Source organism: Alexandromys fortis, unplaced genomic scaffold, assembly GCF_014885135.2.
Source record: "Alexandromys fortis isolate MF-2015 unplaced genomic scaffold, M_Fortis_MF-2015_v1.1 scaffold_103, whole genome shotgun sequence".
In the NCBI taxonomy this organism is placed as follows: domain Eukaryota; kingdom Metazoa; phylum Chordata; class Mammalia; order Rodentia; family Cricetidae; genus Alexandromys; species Alexandromys fortis.
In genome coordinates, this window is record NW_026067978.1 from 3127609 (window position 1) to 3150297 (window position 22689).

At 37.3% G+C, this 22689-nt stretch overlaps 2 protein-coding genes across 3 annotated transcripts in view; both read left to right on the forward strand.

Annotated features, from left to right (window-relative positions):
- Window positions 1–15945, forward strand: part of Fnip1 (folliculin interacting protein 1) — a 92731-nt gene extending 76786 nt beyond the window's left edge. For both annotated transcript variants that reach the window (XM_050157768.1, XM_050157769.1), the window contains 5 exons: window positions 584–1994; window positions 3092–3260; window positions 6037–6234; window positions 10427–10542; window positions 13280–15945. In XM_050157768.1, coding sequence (XP_050013725.1) covers window positions 584–1994; window positions 3092–3260; window positions 6037–6234; window positions 10427–10542; window positions 13280–13358 — 1973 coding nt within the window. In that variant the 3' untranslated portion in view covers window positions 13359–15945. The remainder of the gene's footprint in view (window positions 1–583; window positions 1995–3091; window positions 3261–6036; window positions 6235–10426; window positions 10543–13279) is intronic.
- A 4750-nt stretch (window positions 15946–20695) lies between these two features.
- LOC126510928 (rap guanine nucleotide exchange factor 6-like) overlaps window positions 20696–22689 on the forward strand; it is a 90048-nt gene continuing 88054 nt past the window's right edge. The window contains exon 1 of the mRNA XM_050157667.1: window positions 20696–20956. Within this exon, the coding sequence (XP_050013624.1) occupies window positions 20888–20956 (69 nt within the window). The 5' untranslated portion in view covers window positions 20696–20887. The remainder of the gene's footprint in view (window positions 20957–22689) is intronic.

Here is a 22689-nt window from a genome sequence, read left to right on the forward strand (position 1 = left end):
CAGTCCTGTCTGCAGCATAGATTTCCTTAAGTATGCCTGTTTTTTTTTTTATAATATTAAAGTAGAGGTTTTTAAGTGTGTATATTGAAAACTTGTAAAAGGGATTGATATTGATGATTTATATTCATTTTTGAGTTCTTGTTTTGCTTTTGGGTTTGAAGTTTGATTTGAGCCATAGTACAAATACAATGATATGACTCCTCCTGATTCAAGCCACCACTGTCCCTCTCCTTTCATGCCTGCAGCAACATTATGCTTTCTCCTGTCTGCATTTGATTATGGCCTCCTTTATAATAGTCTTCAGCCAATAAAGCTCCTTTGTGTGGCAACTGATGTATAGAATATTCTTAATAAGTTTGACTTTGAGAACTAATTCTTCGAGGCTTTAAAACCACAGAAGCTGTTTAAGAGCACAGCTAGAAAAGTCCCTCTTTTCACATTTCTCCCAGGTTAAAATCACTAATTTTACTCTGCTTTCTTGAATAGTCAGTCATCTTTTAAAGAGGCTAAAATCTGAACTTGTATGAGAAGGCTTATCATAACTGAAAGTCTGCATGTTTATTAAGTGGTCTTTTTATTGCAGGAGATTTATATGGCGCTATTGGGTCTCCTGTACGTTTAGCAAGAACTGTAGTCGTTGGCAAACGACAAGACCTGGTCCAGAGGCTGCTTTATTTTCTTACTTATTTCATAAGATGTTCTGAACTTCAAGAAACGCATCTTTTAGAAAATGGAGAAGATGAAGCCATTGTTATGCCAGGCACAGTGATTACTACCACTTTAGAAAAAGGGGAAATAGAGGAGTCAGAGTATGTACTGATCACAATGCACAGAAACAAAAGCAGCTTGCTCTTTAAGGAGTCAGAAGAGACAAGAACTCCTAGCTGTAACTGTAAATATTGCAGTCATCCACTCCTTGGGCAAAATACAGAGAATGTGTCACAACCAGAGAGAGAAGATATTCAAGACAACTCTAAGGAATTGCTGGGAATTACAGATGAATGCCGAAAGAGTTCTCCTGACTGCCAAGAAGAAAATGTTGATATTAAACAGTACAGAGATAAATTAAGAACTTGCCTTGACAACAAGTTAGAAACAGTTGTTTGTACAGGATCTGCTCCAGCAGACAAATGTGTGTTGCCAGAGACAGGCTTGGAGCCAACAGAAGAATCCTGGCAGAATAAGGAATTGCTGGATTCAGATAATCACACAGGCACAGTGATGAGATCCACAGGGATAGTTGTGGAAAAGAAACCTCCAGATAAGACTGTGCCTAGTGCATTTTCCTGTGAGGTAACTCAGACAAAGGTTACTTTCTTGATTGGAGATTCTATGTCACCTGATTCAGATACTGAACTTCGGAGTCAGGCTGTGGTGGATCAGATTAATAGACATCACAGCAAACCACTGAAGGAAGACAGAGGGGTGACTGATAAGCATCAACAGAGTAAAATAACTAAGGACCAATCTGGAGAGTCTGGCACACCGAACATGGTTTCTGGAGAATCCTGTGAGCTTCCTTGTTGGAATCATTCAGACCCAGAAAGCATGAGCTTGTTTGATGAATATTTTAATGATGATTCAATTGAAACTAGGACTATTGATGATGTTCCTGTTAAAACAAGTACAGATAGTAAAGAGTATTGCTGTATGTTAGAGTTCCCAAAAAGACTATATACAAAAAATAACAAACAAAAAAGTGAATTTTGTAAATGTATAGAAACAGTTCACCAAGATTCATGTAATGCCTGCTTTCCTCAGCAGGACCAAAGAGGCACCCTCTCTATTCTTATCCCCCATGGGGATAAAGAGAGTTCAGATAAAACAAATGCTGTAGGAACTGAGTGGGACATTCCAAGAAATGAAAGTTCAGATAGTGCCCTTGGAGATAGTGAGAGTGAAGACACAGGTCCTGATATAAGGAGACAAGTTGGCAGTTACTGTGGAGGGGAGCAGGAAGACTGGGCAGAAGAGGATGAAATACCTTTTCCTGGGTAAGTAGAAAGTTTCCATCTGAAACAACCCCTATTGAAGCATGTGCTTTCTTTTTGTTTAGCCAGTCTCTAGAGATTGACAGTAACTAACTTTAAAAAGAGGTTAGGACTCCAAGATGGTTATGCAGTAAAAAGCATCTGCCATATGGGCCTGATGATCCCATGAACTGGAGTGAGTTTGATCCCATAACCCAAGAGTGGAAAGAGAGAACTGATTCCCAAGGGTTTTTCACTGACTTCATGCACCTACATCCAAAATAACGATTATTAAAATAATTTTTAACATCATTATACTGGTCAAATTCTTTTACTAATAGGGAGAATTAAAAACTGTTCCTCACTTCCCCTAGTGAAGACATCAGAGAAACATTAAAAATACAAGTGAGAGGCCGGGCAGTGGTGGCGCACGCCTTTAATCCCAGCACTCGGGAGGCAGAGGCAGGCGGATCTCTGTGAGTTCGAGACCAGCCTGGTCTACAAGAACTAGTTCCAGGACAGGCTCCAAAACCACAGAGAAACCCTGTCTCGAAAAACCAAAAAAAAAAAAAAAAAAAAAAAAAATACAAGTGAGATGTAGGAAATTGGTCTCTGCTTAGTTTGCCAACCATTTTGGAATGAGTTATGCATGTATCTATCCCACAGTGGACCTATGACAAGCCTGGCACTTAGGGAGAATACTTGAGAACAAAGAGAGAATATGTATTTGAAATCAGGTATGCAAGGAGACTATCCCTGCTTTGGAACGTTACAGACCAAGATATTTAGCTGCTTTGTTTTACACAGTGATTTTCATAATCTGATTGTGTTAGAAATATGTTACAAATATTTATAAAGGATAGCCTCCTAAAGTCTGTTATGAAAGACTCTTGTTGTTCTTCAGACCTCCTCCAGGAGAGAACAGTATTTTGTGGTCTGCTTTAGTGTTTAGGTTAGTTTTTATATAAGGCTGATTTTATTCTGTATGTACTTCATAGAAAGCAAGGGTACTGGAAAGACAGACTTGTCAGGTTCATAACCTTTTCCACCCCATCTTCTGCGACTGATAAAAAATGTTTCTTACTTAACTAGATTTCCCTCCTTGATCATCTTTCTTTCAGGTCAAAATTAATTGAAGTGAGTGCTGTTCAGCCCAACATTGCCAACTTTGGAAGATCCTTGCTGGGAGGCTACTGCTCATCTTACGTTCCTGATTTTGTTCTTCAAGGAATTGGAAGTGATGAGAAGCTCCGTCAGTGCCTGTATTCAGATTTATCTCATGCTGTGCAGGTGAGCTACCTTCATAGCTTCTGAATATATTTAAAGCAAACTCTTTTTCTCTATTACAACCCAGAATTCCTTGTATTTTAGTGACATAGTCACTGTTCTCTGAATCTATCACCTCATATATAGCATCTGTGACACTGAATTTATCACTGTGAAGAAGACAAGAATTGAATTCTAGGGATCTACCAAATGGAAATTTGAAATATAGAAAATATTTTACTCATAGCATCAGAAATTGAGAGATCCAAAAGAGTAGTCCTCTTCTATTATTGTTGTTGTTGTTTGGTTCTGCTTTTTTGTCTTTCAAGAAAGAGTTTCTCTGCATAGCCCTGGCTGTCCTGGAATTCACTCTTTAGACTAGGCTGGCCTCAAACTCAGAAATCCACCTGCCTCTGCCTCCTGAGCTCTGAAATTAAAGGTGTATTTCTTAATTTCCTTGTCAGATTATTGCTTATATATAGAAATGCAATTGATTTTCCGTGTTTACCTTTTATTCTGTAGCTTTCCTGACCTCTTACTAGTTGTGTTATTCAGAGTTCATGTCATCAGTGGACAGTGTTACATTTTCTATTCCAATCTTGAATATATTAGGTAACATCTGTCCAGAGTTGCATGGAAGGAAAAGGTGACAAGATAGTATTATCTTGCTCCTTATCTTAAAAACCACTGAGTCTTTAAGTATTAGGATAGTATTGGTAGAGTTCTTGTAGATTCATACTTAGGAGGAAACCATGGAGTCTTTCACTATGAGGTAGATTATCTTGTAGACGATACTCTTTTCATATGTGGAAACTCCTTCTATTCTAAATCATTGGCTTTATATTGTGGTAGTGATGGTATTTGTTTGCTTGTTTTTGTGTGTTGGTAGTGTGAGGGTTTGTTTTGTTTTTTGGGTTTTGAATCAATCTTGTTTTATAGCACAAACTGTCCTAAAATTTTCAATCCTTAGTCTTGAGTTTCAAAATAACAGGTATGTGTCAGCCTGTCTTGCTCTCTCCAGCCTTTTTATTTACTGCTTTTCTTTCCCATTTTTCAGTATCATTTCTCAAAAATGTATCCAAGTGCATTTACTTGCAGCTTTCTCATAATGTTTCTTCTGAAAGAACTGTCCATGTTCCTCTCCTCTCTTACCTGCAGCTCATAAGTACATTGCAGTATTTTTTCTTCTGCATCTCCAGTAGTTCCTGCTTAATCTGTAATTAGATATTTATTTTATATTTTTAAAATATTTATAGCTTCCTTGTCTACTGTCTAGGAAAGAATATTATTCAGAGTAGTTGTTTATTAACTGGTAAAGGGATGGATGTTGAGGATGCCACACTTAATGGTAAAAGTAAGTCCATTAACTCTTGTTTTTGTTTTTCTTCTTTATGGCCAGAGGTTTTGTTTGTTTTTATTTTTTAAATGTCCATAACCTATCTTAATAATAAAATATAGTGAAGTAGCCAGCATTGCAGGACTGTATTACTGATAGGTATGCTGCATACTTAATTTCCATTTTTAATCTTTGTATAAAGGCTTTGACTTGCCTTGAGGAAAGTCAAAAAGTATAGCCTTCTGCCTGATGGCCTTTTACCTATATGTCAATGTTTATTTTGTTTTGTTATGGTTGTTTTGTTTTTGCCAACTTGATACAAGCTAGAGTCATCTAGAAAGAAGTACCCTCAATAAGGAATTATTTTTGGCAGATTGTCCTATAGGCAAGTCTGTGGTGTATTTTATTGATTAATGATTGATGTGAGAGGGTCCAGCCCACTTGTGGGTGGCACCACCCTGGACATGTAGTCTTGTGATGTATGAGAAACCAGGCTGAACAAGCCAGTAAGCAGTGTTCCTCTATGGTCTCTGCTTCAGTTGCTGCCTCACGTTTCTGCTTCAATTTCCTGTCACTTTTCTTGATAATGGACTATGACTGTAAGCTTAAATAAAACCAATCTTCCCCCAAAGTTTTTTTTTTTTTTGCCATGGTTTTCATTACAGCAATAGAAAGCAAACTGAGGCAGTCAATTAAAATGCTTTCTACTATCATAATTATGAACATACTGTGTGATAAAGATATCAAGCGAGATGAAGATACACAGAATAAAAGAGATCCTTTGTACTTTTGACAGTCACCTTGATTTGAGCATTTCAGTCCTCCATTTTTATGTAGATCTAAGAGCAATAGGTGTATGGTAGAGTGTTTGTATGTAGGGAAGTGGTTTGCATTTGTCAATGTGTGTTGATAAGTCAGGCCAGCACATATGGTCTGACTCCTCCTTTAACCTATGTCTATATTCTGCCTACATGTCCTGGAAAAATAGAAGAGTTAATGTACAGAGGCAATAATGTGTTTCATGGCATCATCAAATTACTCCTATGGTCCCGAGGCATGTTGATGACTGATAGTACAAAATTTTGTTATTGTTTCATTTGTACAAGTAAGTTACTGTCAAAAAGAAAGGAAAAAAGTCTGTCTTATTTTGAAAGATACAGTCTTTTAAAACTAAGAACTGTTTTAGTTGTCTGGCATACACATTTGTGATTGGTTGATCAAAAAGACTTGGGAACATTCATTTCTAGATTTAAGGACACAAAGATTTATTAATGAATACAAAGATATGCAATGATTTCTATAAACTACTTCAATGTATTTGTTATTATTCCATTTTTTAACAAAGATTCCTTGGTAATACTGTTACTTAATACATTTTTTCCTGCTTTTTAAAAATTGGCTTGTTCTATTTACATTACTTTTTGAAAACTTTGCTTATCATAAACTGAATTCTTTTCTTTCCAGCATCCAGTGTTGGATGAACCAATAGCAGAAGCTGTCTGTATAATAGCTGATATGGATAAATGGACTGTTCAGATTGCCAGCAGTCAGAGACGAGTAACAGATAATAAATTGGGAAAGGAAGTGTTGGTTTCTAGTCTTGTTTCCAACCTGCTTCATTCTACTCTTCAACTTTATAAACATAATTTGTCTCCAAACTTTGTAAGTAATGTAAGGCTTGAATGACTTTGAGTATTCTGCTAAGTGAACTTGGCTTACTGTGTACACACATTAAGTATTCTTACTAGCTTTTATCATCGCTTTATTGAAAGAAGTATTACAATGATTGTCCTCTTCTACCGCCAACCATTGTGGAGATAGAATCTAAACCTGGGATATTTTGGAAGGTTAGATTAGGTTATTAATTGAGGTTGTTTAGGTCTTGAGTGTTGATTCATGTGGGAGGACTAGTGGTCTACTAAGGAAGAAGGAGATTGAGACTGTTCTGTCTCCACCATGTGACAACACAGTGAGAAGGAGCCTTCACTATAACCTATTACATGTACCCAGATAATGGGTTTCTCCATTTCATGAATAGGAAACAATCTATTACTGAGGCTATCTGTGAGCTAAGAAAGAAAGGGATGCACTCAGATTTGTGCAATCTGATTTCAACAGCCAGATTTTTGATAACGTGCAGTATTCCTGGTGTAGGGTGTCATTTCAGAACCCCATAATCATATCATTTGAATATTTCCACTTCATGACAATGATACCCTCTTGAGACCTTCTCCTACTTTCAGAGCTCATTCTCTCTCATGTAAGAACTGTAAAAGTTCACAAAAGCTCTCTCTATCAGTGTTACAAATACCCAACAGCATTGCTCAGTATCAAAAGACTAAGTGTCCCCATGATTAGTAATGAAGAAACCTATTTTTAACCACTTTAACTCCATCATGGCACTTAAGTTTTAGCCAGAGCAACTAAGCGAGAACAGAAACAACATACTTCAAAATTGGAAAGGAAGATAGATTTTATTTCTATTTACAGATGACATGATCTAGAAAACACATTTCATGAGAAAAACAGAATTTTCAGACAGGAAAAACATGAAAAAATAATATGTCCTATATATTAACTGTGAGCAACCTGAAATGAAAATTAAGTAGTTCTGAGCTAGGCATTGTGATCACTCCAGCGACAGAGGATGATTATTCAGGAACAACTTCAGTTATACATACTAGGTTCAAGACTGTCTTGTCTCATAAAAAAAAAAAAAAAAAAAAAAACAAGGGTGAGGGGAAAGAAAGCATTTCTACTTAGAATAGTAAAAACCCAGGTTGTTTAATGATCAAGAAAAGGTGTTGTAAATGGGAAATGTTACATAAGTGAGATAGAAGAAGGAATAAATAACAGGAACACCCAAATCTGTGAATTGGAAAACTTAAGGTTCTTTTGGTTCAGTTCAGCTTAATGGCCACTCTAAATATCAATAAACTGATAGCCCACCACTATCCCATCATGTACCAAATGACCTGCCGTACAACACAACCCAGGCTATTCCTACTAGAAGAAGAGCAGACCTCTTTGTCCCTGTATTTGTCTGAAACCACAGTTGGAAGACTTCATATTGTCATTACTTCCCAAACTGACATACAAATTGAATAGTATCCCTATCAAAATCCTAATGAAAGACTTTTCAAAAAATAGAAAACCTAGAGCTGGAGAGATGGGTTAGCAGTTAAGATTCCTGACTGGTCTTCCAGAGGACCTGGGCTCAATCATCTGAAACTCCAGCCCCAGGGAATATGATGGCCTCTGTGGGCACTGCATGCATATGTTACACATACATACATGCAAGCAAACATCCATATAAATAAAAAGAAAATAAATCCAAAAAAATTTATAAAGAATAGAAAGCCCATCTTAATCCAGTCATATAGAACATCAGGGGAACTCATTGAGCCAAAGGTACCCTACTTTTGAGGATAAAGTAGCCACGTGGTGGTACATGTCTATAATTTCTTAGAAGATCTAAGCTGCATACTGGGAAGACCCTATTTTAAAAAACAACAGTAAGATAAAAAAAGACAGCAAAATTAAAGAAGTCAAACTTCCTAATTTCAAAACTTACAGTGCTGCTACAATCAAAATATGGTAGTAGTAGTAGTAGCATAAAGACCAGAGTATAGACAGATTCATTCTTCATTCATTATAGATTGAAGAGCCCAGAATTAAACCTTCTTATATAAGATTGGTTTCAGTAATAGTGCTAAGACCACATTCAACAAGGAAAAGTGTTTACAACAAAAGATGGCCACATTTTTTTAGAAGTTTTCAGTCTTTATTTTGTCATATTTAAAAATGAACTCAACCTGGATGAAAGACCTGTACTTAGAGCTAAACCTTTTGTTGCCCATGTTTTTGGTGTATATTTAAAGAATCACTTTGTTGTTCTCATTTTATGTCACAGAGTTTTCCTCTTTGTGTACTTGTAAGTTTTATAGTTTATCTCTAGAGATAAAGTAGTAGTTACTAGAGGGAGGAAGGAGGGAAGAAGAAGTCATTATTGGGTAAATAGGTTTTGATGAAAAATTCCCAAGTGGATGGTGTTTATAGTTAAACATTGTAGATGTTCTTAATGTCTCTCCGACTATATATTCTTAAATGTTCTGTTTTGGAGGAGGAGATATGCTTCAGGTAGAGACTACTTGCCTCTCATGCACAAAGCCCTGAGTTTGATTCCTTGCACCTCATAAAGCAAGAGTGGTGGTGCCTGTAATGTCAGTATTTAGCTGGCAGAGGCAAGAGAACCAGAAGTTCAAGGTCAGCCTGTACTTTATAGCAAGTTTGTGGCTACCCTGCCAAACGTGAGACTTCATCTCCAATTAAAAAACTTAAGTAAAGCCGGGCGGTGGTGGTGCATGCCTTTAATCCCAGCACTCGGGAGGCAGAGGCAGGTGGATCTATGTGAGTTCGAGGCCAGCCTGGTCTACAAGAGCTAGTTCCCGGACAGGTTCCAAAGCTACAGAGAAACCCTGTCTTGAAAAACAAAAAACAAAACAAACAAAAAAAAACCCCATAAGTAAAAGCCGAACAGTGGTGTCGCATGTCTTTAATCACAGCACTTGGGAGACAGAGGCAAGCGTGTATGTGTTTGAGGTCTACAAAGAGAGTTCCAGGACAGCCAGGACTATTTCACAGAGATACTCTGTTTTGAACCCGCCCCCCAAGTTAATAAGGTAAATGATATTGTCTGTTATATGATATACATATTCTACACCTAACATTTTCATAAGGCATTTTTAGCCTAAACAGGAATTATGAATGAGATACATATCACAACACAAGCAATGAACCCCCACATCCATTCAGTTGTGTTTTCTGGTAATAAAAACAAGTGTTGGTTTTTTGGGATTTGGGTTTTGGTTTGGTTTTTCTAAAACAGGGTGTTTCCATGTAGCCCTGGCTGTCCTGAAACTCAAACTCACTCTTGTAGACCAGGGTAACCTCCAACTTGAAAATCCACCTGCCTCTAGCTCCTGAGGGCTGTTATTAAAGGCATATGTTACTACCTTCTGGTTTGCAAAACAAGTTTTTATCAGGCGCTTTTGTAGTTTATTTTCATTGGAAAGGAATTCACCGTCTATTACTTGAAATTCACATTTTTCCCCTCAAACATATATCAATTGTATGAAATATTCATCTATTTTAGGAAACATGTATAAATTAATTGTAAAATATAAAATGTAGGTATTTTAAGTTTTATTATCTTAGGTTATAAACCTCATTCACCAAGGTCTACTGTTCCTTCTTTGAGCTATTATAAACTGTTTGTTTTTTACTCAGAGAGAGAGAAAGGGAGAATATATGTATGTGAGTATATATGTATACGTATACATTTGAAATATGAGTATGTATATCAGATTTGAAATTAAAATGTTCCTAAAGTCTTGTAAATGATTATTGATGATCACTGTACAACGTCTGAAATGCTGGTGAGTTGTACCTTGAAAATGTTTGAGATGGTCGATTTTATTGCAGTTTAGAAAAAAGAATTTCTTGGGACTTCATCTCTGATAGTAACCAGAAACAGATTTATGCCTCTTTTCTTCTAAAACTACATCCTTAATTTCTTCTGAACATAAATTCATCTTGGAATGGTCAAGTGGAATTGTGTAAAACTTAATGCTCTGAAATTTGCTATCAGGATGTGGTGGTACCTACTTGTAATGTAGCACCCGAGAATTTGAGGCCACCCTGAACTATGTAGAGAGTTCAGAGACAGCCTCAGATACATAGGCGAAATCCTGTTGTTATCCCTCAGGCCCTCTCCCCAAGGAAAGAAATTTGACATTACTCAAAAGAATTAGAATGAGTTTTCTAACAGAGTTTGTTTCTTCCCTAACTGTAGTGTGTAATGCACCTTGAAGACCGGTTACAGGAATTATACTTCAAGAGCAAAATGCTGTCTGAGTACCTGAGGGGACAGATGCGTGTTCATGTCAAGGAGCTAGGAGTAGTTCTTGGGTATGTTCATGATTCCTTTTCTGACTTTGCTGTGTCTCTTGTCATGTTCCTCATAACTGCTTTTTGTGTTTGTTTTTGTGTGCTTTTTCCTATTAGAAGTTGTACACTGCCAAGTTTCTCTTTGTTCTAGGAAAGCAAATTTTTGTCACCACTAATAGAGATGCATCGGCCTTTGCACCATTCCTGTAGTTTGTCAAGAATATAGGCAGAGGGAATTCAACAATTTTTTTTTTTTTTTTTTTTTTTTTTTTTTAAGACAGGGTAACAGTCCTAACTGTCCTGGAACTCGCTTTGTAAACTAGGCTGTCCTCGAACTCACAGAGATCTACCTGCCTCTGCCTCCCAAGTGCTGGGATTAAAGGCATGCACCACCACTGCCTGGCCTAAACCCAAATTTTTATTTATAGATAAAGTAACTATTCATGTTTTACTTACTAAATTTGTTGTAGATACATTATTGTAAGCATTTGTCTTGCCTTTTAATGAGCTGATGGAAGTAAAGATGCTTGGTTTGTAGTTGTTGTTTACTGCAGGTTACTGTTCCTCACACAATCTTTATAGTATATTGGTCTACTCTATAGTTAACTCCCTGGAAAATAAGAACTATCTGAAATGCTAATTAAGGAGGAAAAAAGTTGGTTCCTAAGCATAATGTAACCTTATTCCTTTATGTGCTGTTAGCTCTTGTATGTTCTATGAGTGTGTGCATGATAATATTCTAATTGAAGGAATTAAAGATTTTTTTTCCTAAATTCAGTTTCTATGAAAGGAAAAGGGATCAGTGTCAATCATTTAGAATCTACTGTTCATCACAAACTAAGTTAAAGTCTAAACTTTTGTTTTGTCATTCATTCTGGGGATTCACCCTACAGCCTCACACATAAGTAAATACTTCTACAAGAGTATGTATCATCCCCCCTGCCCAATTGTTTTAGTCATTCTTAGTGTGTAGGCAATATCCAAATTGGAAATGACCCATTCTGTAAATAAATATGTCCTTTGTCACATATTAGGACTGAACAGGAATTTGAATGCCTCCAAATTTTTCTGACTTCAATACTGTTTGTATTCTGTACCAAAGGTTGTATAAGTTCCAATGAGGCTTTTAAAGAATGATTTTTCTCTATTTGGAAAATAAAAAAATATAATCTTACTTTCCTGGGAAGTAGGGGGGAGAGAGAGAGAGAGAGAGAGAGAGAGAGAGAGAGAGAGAGAGAGAGATCTGTATTAATATTTTAAAAATTAAACTAATTTTTTAATTAATTAAAAAATTAATTTTTTAATTAGTTTAATTTTTAAAATAATGAACATATAACCAAGTTCATGATACATTTTGTTTAAAATGCAAAGCAAATTACCATTATCTTTTCCTCAACTTAAACCCAAACATTAACACTCTTGACATTATTTATTGTTGCTGGATTATAAAATGTATAAAAAAAGAAACTGGTTTGTACTTTGTTAGTGTGCAGCCTGAATATTTCTTTATATGGATGCATACTGTTACATCTCATTTTGATGATTGTATAGCATTCCAATTTATAATTTATGGTTTATAATTTTTGTTATTATAAACCAATGCTGAAATAAAAATGAATTTTGACCTGTGTAGAATAAATTATACTCCTGATAGTATAGTGTTTGATTAAAGGATATCCACATTAAATTACACACATAATTTTGGTAACACTAAATGCTGTCTGGAAAGTAGAGTCTGAACTCGTATAATCACAAGAAGCCATCTATTAGCCAAACTAGCAGCAGACTTTCAGAACTGTTGCTCCTGAGCTGGCATATGATTTTTTTCTTCAAATTCCTTAAGTTAAGTATATTTTTTTCTAAATGCATTGACCGTTTTTCTTTTTCTGAAAATTGAGTTTTTAATTTTTTGTTCTTTTTGAGACAAGGCTTCACTTTGTAGCTTAACTTACCTCAAACTTGTGATTCTCTTCTGTTGCAGGGTGAGGGTCCGCTTATTTGTCCCAGTTGCCCGGCTAGCTTATACCAGAATAACCACACAGAAACTGTATTCATTTAGAAACCGCCTGGCCCATTAGCTCTAACTTCTTATTGGCTAACTCTTATATCTTGATTTAGCCCATTTTTTATTAATCTATGTATGGCCACGTGGCAGTGGCTTACCGGCAAGATTCTAACCAGTGTCCATCTGAGGTGGAGGATCCATGGCTTCTCTCTCTCTGCCCTTCTTCCTCCCATCATTCAGTTCTGTTTTACCTGCCTACCTACCTAAGTTCTTCCCTATCAAGGCCAAGGCACTTTCTTTATCCATTAGCCAATACAAACAACACATAGAAAGAAGGACCTCCTACACCATTCTTCCCTCAGTCTCCCTACTGCAGGACGACAGATATGGGTCACCATGCTTTGAATATTTCTTGTATGATGTATTTTTAAGACATTTACTACTTAAAGCATGTATTATAGAAATACGTTTGGTTAAAACTCACACAGACTATTATTACTAGTAAATTATATTTCTTGTACACACTGTCCCTAGATAAATGTCAGGTCAGCTGTGGTATTTTCCTGTGTCTGTGCCTTGGTTTCCTTTGCATTTCGAAGCTTCTTTTCCTTTGAGCTCTTTACCCTGTTCTTTATGGCCAGGGTGAGCCCTTAAGTGCTGAGGTGTTTTGGTAGTGTAGAAGTGATCATTGCCTGTAAGATTCATATTTTGGATACAGAAAGCCTGAACTGAGTTTTCTTTTCTTTATTACAGGATTGAATCCAGTGACCTTCCTCTTCTGGCTGCTGTAGCAAGCACTCATTCTCCATATGTTGCTCAGATACTCCTTTAACCTGCCTAGAGGTTAACTTTGGTTTAAAGTTGAATAGAAATCAAGGAGGCAGGCACATTGTATATTTATGGAGTTGTTGCTGTTCTGTTTTGTGTGTTAGTTTTCTCCATTAGGCTTCTGTGAATGTGTCATCTCTAGTATGCTGTGTTGCATCACAGTCTACATAGACTGGTGGCTTTTTATTTTCAACTGGATATCTGGGTAGCAGTAGATTTTTCAACCAAGTGAAACTAAAGCAACATAAATAATTGGGAGGGGAGCAAATAGCATTTTCAAAAGCCAAAGTGTAACTTAGAAATTTCTGTGATTATCCGGGAATTTCATGCAAACTAAAAACTTTGTCACAACTCATGAATAGCAATAGATGTCTTATGCTCAAATGTCACCAATTTTTAATTTTTATTTCTAAAATACAAAAATCTACAAGACCTTGATTTATTTGTTGTTTTGCAATTCAGATCAACTAACTTCTAGTTATTTAAGTATTTTAAACAATCTGTTAATTTTAAGAAACTCACAATGAGTGAAAATGTTATGTTGCTCATCTAAGTGTACATATGTATTATCTATTTTTTTAAAAAAGCAGGGGTAGAAATACAATATTGATAAACATGCCTTTTTAAAATAATATTTTTTCATCTAATATTGTATGTAATGTTGAAATACTACCTTCTGGTGATTTTTATTTTAGAGTGTTTTATACACTCTAAAATATATTTAAAGCCAGTTTTTTGAGGCTAAAGGTTGTAGATTCCCTAAGAATACTACTTTATACCATTTGTTTTATAAGAATGAGGTAATTCTTATTGATATTTACATATTAATTTAATAAATAAAAATTAAGATTAGAAAGTGCACCAAAGCAACTGCAAAAATAATACTATATTTTTAAAATATGCTCAGGTGGCCATAAACTTTGGTTTAAGTATCGACTATTGAACCCATATGAACAGAATATTTGCTATTAATCCTCAATTTACACTAGTAGAAGTAATAACTTTAAAACTTTCTTTTCTTAGTGTTCCTTGTTTTTCTCAAAACCATTGTTTTTCAAAGCTTCCCACTTATTGTTGTCTTTTGTATATAGTGTAGATTGTCGCTTGTAAAAGAGGCTAATAAGGAACCAAACACTTGTAAGTAATGTAAATAAAAAGGTGGGTAGATAATGTTTTCAGTATACTCTACTACCTCAGTTTACTTGAATACTGAATTATAGCTTACTCTTTGCCTGTGTGGGCTAATATACACATAATGCTAGAATTAAAGTTGTTTTCTGTTTTCATTGACTAATTCTAAGTTGTTTAAGCTCAAAAACAAACAAAAAACACAAAAAGAGCCCTATTTGCTTATTCAGTTACTTTACATTTACTATAAAACATCCATTCTTGCTATTTAAAATTTTCAGTAATTATTAATGAAAATATTCTGTGGTTTAGTCTTCAGAATCTTGAAATTTATTGTGTCTGATTACATTTTATCTTGCTCTTTCTGTGTGTTCAAGAGAATGTCAACTAGAAAAGAATAAGTAGAACGTTTTGATGGAACATAAACTCAAAATTAGGATGCCTCCACTTGGCCCTTGTACTGTCCGCTGGTTCCAGTTAGAACCTGGGTCTCCCATGGATAACTTGCTGCCAAAGAGTGTTTATAGATGTGTTTTCTTTGGCGTCGTTGTATCCCATTTGTTAGTGGGATTGCTCTGTTGTGTTCTGCTAAAATTCAAAGAGTAGATTTCTGTCAGAATTTAGAACCTGAAAAAGTTCCTCTATGGGCCATTGTACATTATTCTTTGATTGTGACTCAGAAGACTATATAGCAGGTAGATATGTTTGGGATGTTTTCTTAATCATGGAACTTTTCATAGTTCTCTTTGAAATCTTTCATTACCACTTAGTAATTCTAGTCTTTAATAAGTGAATGGCTTGTGCGCCTATTATTCTCAAAACTCAGCTTTGCTGGAAAGGAAAGGTCTATAGTTTCTTAAAGACTCACTAGTCCTTATAGGATTCCTGAGTTTGTAATACCTTTATCATTATATTCTTTACTTACTCAAAGCCCAAGGAATGAGCTGCTACTTCTTTACAGTGTGGCTGTGATAAATGTGAAAAGAGTTTTGGCCTGTTTAAAATAATTTTTCAACTACTTTATGGTACAGACATATATGTGCTACATATTAAAAACACCTGTTCATTGTAACGGGAAATTAAAAAGGGATCTTTTATATTATAGGATTAAAACTAATTTTCCATATATGTAAACTAATTGACTTGATTTTAATTAACTTGGCATTTATTAATATGTCTTAACTTTGAATTTGAAAATATTAAGTGCAATAAACATACTAGTACAGATTTCATTTTGTTGCAGTTGGCACACAGTGCAGATGATGGCTAAAAACAATTTGCATAATGCCTGTGTCTGGTAGCTGTCTTCTGAGGATGTTCTGCTTTCTCAAGTTATTTAGATGATGAATATATAAATGTACATACTTCTTTGTTCTGAATACATTTCTCAAATGTACACCTGTATTATAATAACCTCCCAATTCTAGGGGAAATTTGTGCAATAAACACACATGTCAATTTGATGGGTGGTGTTCATATTTCTTTCATCTATTATTGAGGTGTATGTGACATATTTTACTCTAGTATCAGACAACCTAGATTTGTGCTCCAGCTTTTGATACCTTTGAACAAGTGTCCTTTCTATTTTGGTAGATTCTATTAATACTTAGAAGATTGTGAGAGTCAAGTAAAAAATGATAAAAATTTAGCTAAGCCAGCAATGGTAACACACATCTGTAATACCAGCACTTGGGAGGCAAAGCCATCTCTGAGCGTTCAAGGCAAGTTCCAGGACAGTCAGAGCTGTTACACAGAGAAACCCAGTCTCAGAACACAAACAAAGAATTTAGCTAAGTGCCAAGACTCATTGACTTTTTGACTGCTACCTTTTACCAGGTAATCAGAATAATTATAATGTTCAGAGAATTTTTAATGTATGCTCTTATAATTGTAATTATAGTACCCAAAATACAGTGATGTGCTCATTGATACACCCCACTTTACTCAGTGATAAATTGAAATTTTAAATCCAAACCAAGAAGACACCATGTAAAGCTGTTTAGGAACATTTTATTCAAAACAAACGACCATTAATTTTAAACAACTACAACAAGTATTGGTTTGGAGTCTGGCACTGTTTTGCTCCCTAATTTGGATGTAACTCTGGGCAAGTGTGCCTCTTGCTGCACATCATGTGGGATTCAGCCCTTTATCCATCCTTGGCACCTGCTCTGCAGTAGTAATTTAACCCTGAGTAGGTTTGTTGGGAAGCTGCCTTCCTTAAATTAGGTTAAATTGAGCTGAGGTAAGCCTTGAGGCAGTAATAGCTAGATAAGAACCCAGTTTCACATATTAATTTTCACTTTTACATTTAAGCATAGAAAAGCATCCTGTTTTAAAGCAGTAAAGTACCGAACACTAGGAAAGCAAGGATCAGTTATTTATGAGCTGTTCCTAAAAACTTTCAGATTTTCTTTTAACATTTCTAAGTAGCATGGAAGACTGATTTTGCTAATGAGAAATTCAGTGAGATGTAGAGGATTTAACATGATCATTTAAAGTCATATTGTCTCCTGTAAAGTCCTTCATTTCGCTTAAACCAGAAAGCTTTCCCAGCTATTTGGGGTGACAGGTTGCAAAGCTATCCCAGTTTTTTTTTTATATGTGCTTTCTTTTGTGGAATGGGGCCTGGAGTAGCAAGTGAGGCCAAGTCCGAGCTGAAGGCTGGTGAGGACTGAGAAGTTGTGGTTTATCAGAGGCATGACCTATGATCATGTCTACAAATCATTATGCAAGCTTGGCTGTTAGTAATTTTCTATTCCAAACTGCTAGGGGATACCTAGACTAGCCTAGTTTGAGTTAGGCTAACTAGTTTATCATACTGCCACAAGGGTTTATTGTTTTCTGCTTATTTGTAATTGGACCTAAGTTGACTTAAAATACTTTTATTTTTAAAATAAACCATCAGGAACTGGAAAGATGGTTCAGTTAAGAGCACTTGTCTTAAATTCTAGTCCCAACACCTACATAGTCATTACCAAACACCTGCAACTCCAGTTCTAGGGACTCTGATGCCCTCTTCTGGCCTCCAAGGGCACGAGATATATACATGATGCACATACATATTGTAGGCACAACAGTCATATACAAATAATATAAACTTAAAATAAGCGGATTTTATTTCTTATATTTTAATAAGAATTTTTAATTACATCAAAACAATCAAAATTATTGAAACCTGAACTTGTATTTTTAGGGAAATCATTTTCCAGAAGAAACAGAAATAGTGGCAATGTTTGGATTGTACTGACAACACACTAAATGACTTACATGATTTAACTCATCGTCTTGAGAACCCTGAGGGCCCACTATTTCTAGAGATGTGTAAACGGATGTTCAGAGATACATTAAATAGCTTCTGGCTAAGTTCATAATAGTAATACAATGCTTGCCCTGGTTGGATTCTTAAGACTGGTAAACACTCTTTCCTAACTAAAAGTTAAATTCAGGTCTGATTGCCTGCAAAGCTCAAGTTTATAATGATTAAGCTTTTGGGTTTTTTTCCCTCTTTCAAAATATTAAGATGATAATGAACATTAATCTTTGGGGAGGGGGAGTGAAAGATATAATTTGGGACGGATCTTTGGGATCTAGTTTACATACACAAACATGATGCAGGTCATGTGCAACACTGTCATAGTTACTTTCTATTGCTGTGATAAAACATTGACCAGAAGTAACCTGTGGAGGAAAGGGTTGGCTTTCCTATTATAGGGATGTCAAGGCAAGAACTCACATAGGGCAGAAACGTAGAGGCAGGAACTGAAGCAGAGACTGTGAAGGAACACTGTTTACTGACTTGCTTGGTTTACTTGCTTAGAGAACCCAGGACCACTGCCCAGGAACGGCACTACCCACGGTGGGCTAAGTGCCCCATGTCAATCATTAATCAAGGAAATGCCCCCACAGACCTGCTCACACGCCAATATGATGGGAGGCATTTTCTCAATTGAGGTTCCCTCTTCCCAGATGGCTAAGTTGTGTCAGTTGACAGAAAAATTAACCAGCACAAGTACCATACAACTTTTTCACAGTTTATTTCTGTAGTGGCTGAGCCATAAGGGCTTTTGTGTCTTAACCTCAAAAAAAAAAAAAAAAAAAAAAAAAAAAAAAAAGATGTGCTAATAGCATTTTGTAAACTTCAAGTTTGGGCAAGCCCCAGGGCCCAACGGAAAATACAGCACTGTCATTACTCTGAAGTGTTACAGCCTGAACTCTCCTGTTCTTTTTATTAGAGATTCTTGCCTTGCCACAAGAAAGGTGCTGTGAGTCATCACTGGAAAACGTGTCAAATACTAAGACTATAAGTTCCCTAGTTAATTTACTCTGGAAAATACTATGATGAATCTAGATGTGGTCAGAGGTCAACTTTTAAAATTCTGTATAAACGAAATGCCAGAAGGTCGAGCCACACAAGGAATGGTGTGACTAGTGTAGTCCACCTGAGCTGGTAATGGTACAAAATAACTGTCAAAATGATGAATTCTAGAGTTCTGTCAGTTAACCTTTACTGTTGAAACAGTCTGTAATGGTTAGCAATGATAGTTTATTTGACAGAATCTAGGATCACCACGGAGATAAATCTCTGGGCATGTCTATGAGGGAGAGATGATGTACTCTTCTGTTTCATAGGCTTGGGGTACTGACTGAATAAAAAAACCAGCTGGGCAAGAGCATTCATAATGTGCTATTCCCTGATTGTGGACAAAATGAACAGTCACTTGGCATCCCTGCCACCATGGCTCAGCAGAAAAGGTACATGCTACCAAGATAATGTGGGTTTGGTTCCCAGGACCCAAAATGGTAGAAGAAAAACCACTTTCCTCTATGTCTCCAGACCCCCACATAAGCACAATGGCATTATGCCACACACAAAAGGAATGTTTAAAAAGGGAAGAAAGAAAAACGGGGGACTGCTGAGATCCCTCGGTGGCTTAAGAGCAAGTAGTGCACTTGAAGAGGGTCAGTTCAGTTCAGCACTCATGTCCAACTGTTCCCAAGTCCCTGTAATTCCAGCTCAGCGTGTAGGCCAAAATTAACTCTCTACAGTTCCTTTTATCAAATTACTTTTTTTATCCCAATAGGAAAAATAACTGATACTTACTCTTTGCAGCTTTTCTTACCAAAGGACAAGTAAACAAACGGTAGCTAGTCTTTATTTTAGGAAAAGAGACTAGAACGTAAAATTCAATGCAAAAGCACTCATTATTGGCTCCAGGCAACATAGAACCCAGCTGCCTCAGGGGTGAAAAAAACGACAAGGAGGGCCTACTCTGAACACAGGTTAGTCTAAAGCAGATGAACCTGGCCCCAGCCACCCACTTGGAGGGCTTTAGTACTCAAGAATCATAGATCAGGATTGACAGAGGCACGTTGAAATAAATGGGCAGATCTACCTCTACAGAAGCAGATTTGCCCTTTAATCAGAACAAGTGAACAGTAGTTTTTACACGGGAGTGGAGACTGCACACGTGGCTTGTGAGTTTTATAAGGACAGAAAAAGTAACTGGGATGTAAGATTCCATCTCCACGTAGGTTCCCCAACAGTCTCAAAGTGGCAAATTCCAAGGTTGGTATGTGAATCTTATCAGAAGTTTCCAGGATCCTGATAGCCCACAGATGTTAACTTTCCCATCTGGAGTTTTTCAGCCCACCTGAGGCTTTTAGGTCATAAACCCTTTAAAGGAAGATCCTGAACAGTATACTACATCCAGCCCCTGAGGCATCCATCATCATGTCCAGGACATCCTGGTGCATGCTTGGCCCCCAGGCTATCCCCTGAGCTATAATCTACAGTCTTGAAAACACTTTTTGAGCGCAGCTTTCACTAGCGATTTCATGGTTTGATTTTGCTTTTCAAAATAGCGCTGGGTGCGCGAGTATTGCCCTGGGATCCGTAGCTTGCGCGGCGGTGTGTGGTCTTCCCGAAGTTGCTGAATGGCAGCCTCGACTCCCGCAAGACTTGAGTTCCTCTGCTTCCGGACTTGGGTGTTGAGGTACCCGCAGTTCTGCCCCACCAGCTATTTTTAGCTAGGGCTTCATAACATTTCCGGAACCTCAGCCGGAAGCTGGGGATGCGGAAGCTACAATCCCGTGACGGACTCTCGCGACGAAGGTCTAGCAGCTCGTTCTCAGTCCCCCACCCCTAGCTCTTTACGTCACGGCTAGGCGGGCGAGAGCGTGCGCGTTGTGCGCGTGCGCACTCACCCGCTCTCGCCCCGGCGCAGGCGTCTTTCTGGCCAGTCGCGCGTGGGCTGAGGCCCTGGGCGGGCGTTGCGAAGACTTGTTTGCTTGAGTTTGTACCCTGCGACAGTTCTCAGTTCCCTTCTGGTGGGGCGGGCTCACACCCGGTTCAGGCGAATGGGGGGCAGCTAGACACAGGCTGGGGAGCGTGGGGCTGCGGACATGAACTCGCCCGTGGACCCCGGCGCTCGTCAGGCGCTGAGAAAGAAGCCGCCGGATCGGACTCCTGAGGTAAGGCCGGGCATTGGCGCGTACACCTCGGCCCCGACCTGGCCGTTGTCGCGCGCGGGGTGGTGAGCGCCTTTCCTGCCGCTCCCTGCTGGGGACTTCCTTGTACCTCTGATAAGAAAACACCGTTACTGTGGACTGGGTTCTGAGTTTGTGTGTGCTCGGGCGGGCTGAGAAACCAGCTGGGAGTTGTAATGTGTAAATAGACAGTTTAGATTCCAGCCAGTGCGTGCTGTGCTCAGATACTGTACAGTTGCCCCCCAATGACAAGCTTCCAAAGTCCCTGTCAGACTCCGCATCCAGTCGGTCGGTGAGAGTTGAGTAGTTCCCTCGGTGCTTTTTCAAACTGTCCATAGCAAACTACAGATTATTTGTTTTCTTGGTCTGGGGACTTGTCTATAATCAGTGGTTATGTGTATTATACCAAAAGAAAAACCAAAAGTGTTGTGAGTGGAATGGATCGTCTAGGTAGAAGTTGCAGTAATTGAAATACTTTACGTCTTAGTCACAGGAGTTTCAGATTTATAGTGTTTTGCATAAAAAAGTCTCAGAAACTTTGGACTAAGACTCTAGGACATGATATTATTGAAACCGTAACTGAAGCTGTGATGAGTCCAGCTTGTTTACTGAGATACTGATCTTTGCATAGGAACAAGGCAATTTTTAAAAATTACTTTCCAGGGCTACTAATAATTCCAGAACTCAGTTTTTCTGTGGTGATGATGATTATGGCAATGTTCATTCTAAGTTTTATTTATAAACATTAACTAGGTAATGAGGGAAAACCCTAAGTAATTCGATCCCTTCTGAATTACTTAGTTTGAAATTGAGTCTTTTTAAGTAGAGGAAATTTCCTGTTTGTTAAGTTATGCTTGGTCATGTGTGCTGCAGTGAGAACTTTTATCTCGTTTTACTGGAATAGCAACATTGTTGAAAGGAATGTTAACTGCTTAGAGTCATTGACTGTATTTTTGAATAAGTGTAGAATTTGGGTTACTACCTAGCAATCATTAACCAGAACGCTAGTGATGGTTTATTTTGATAAAGAATTTGATGATATTCTTACTAGCTCATTTCTGCTGTCAGAAGATTCTTTTTGTGGACTCTTAAGGGTCTGTTATAAATACACTAATTAGGTAATTTTTCTTTGTCAACCTGTTCATGGTTCTGTTCTGTACACGAGAAAATTTTAGTGAAGAAAATAAAAAGGTCCTTGTAGTTCTTACATTCTGATGGCATATGGAGAGTAGAAGGTAGGTTATAAATATGTAATATGCGAGCTATAATGGCCATTTCAAGTAACAGGATAAGGAGAATTGTGAAAAAGGAAGATGAACTAGATTATGGATTAAATGAAGTAGTTTCTATTGTCCTAGTACCTTGACTTTGTTGTTGTTGTTGAGTGAAACTGAGTATCACTTTATAGCTCATAGTAACCTGGAGTGAGCTGGTCCACCATACCTGGTTTGAGGATTTAACAGGATGAACATTCTACTGATGCATGAGAATGGGATCGTGTGTGAAGTTTTATGAAGAAAAGCTTTTGCAAGCAGAGGAAATAGTCATTGCAAAGACTGTGATGAGAATGTTTCTTCATGTATTCCAGGAATAGCAAGGAACTCCTGAGTAGTGGAGAATGAGCTAGAGTGAGTAGGAAGTCAGAGATGGGTGCTGTAGGGCTTTCTAAACTGCTGAAGAAAAAGATGATGATGGTGACTCTTATTTTCAGTGAAATG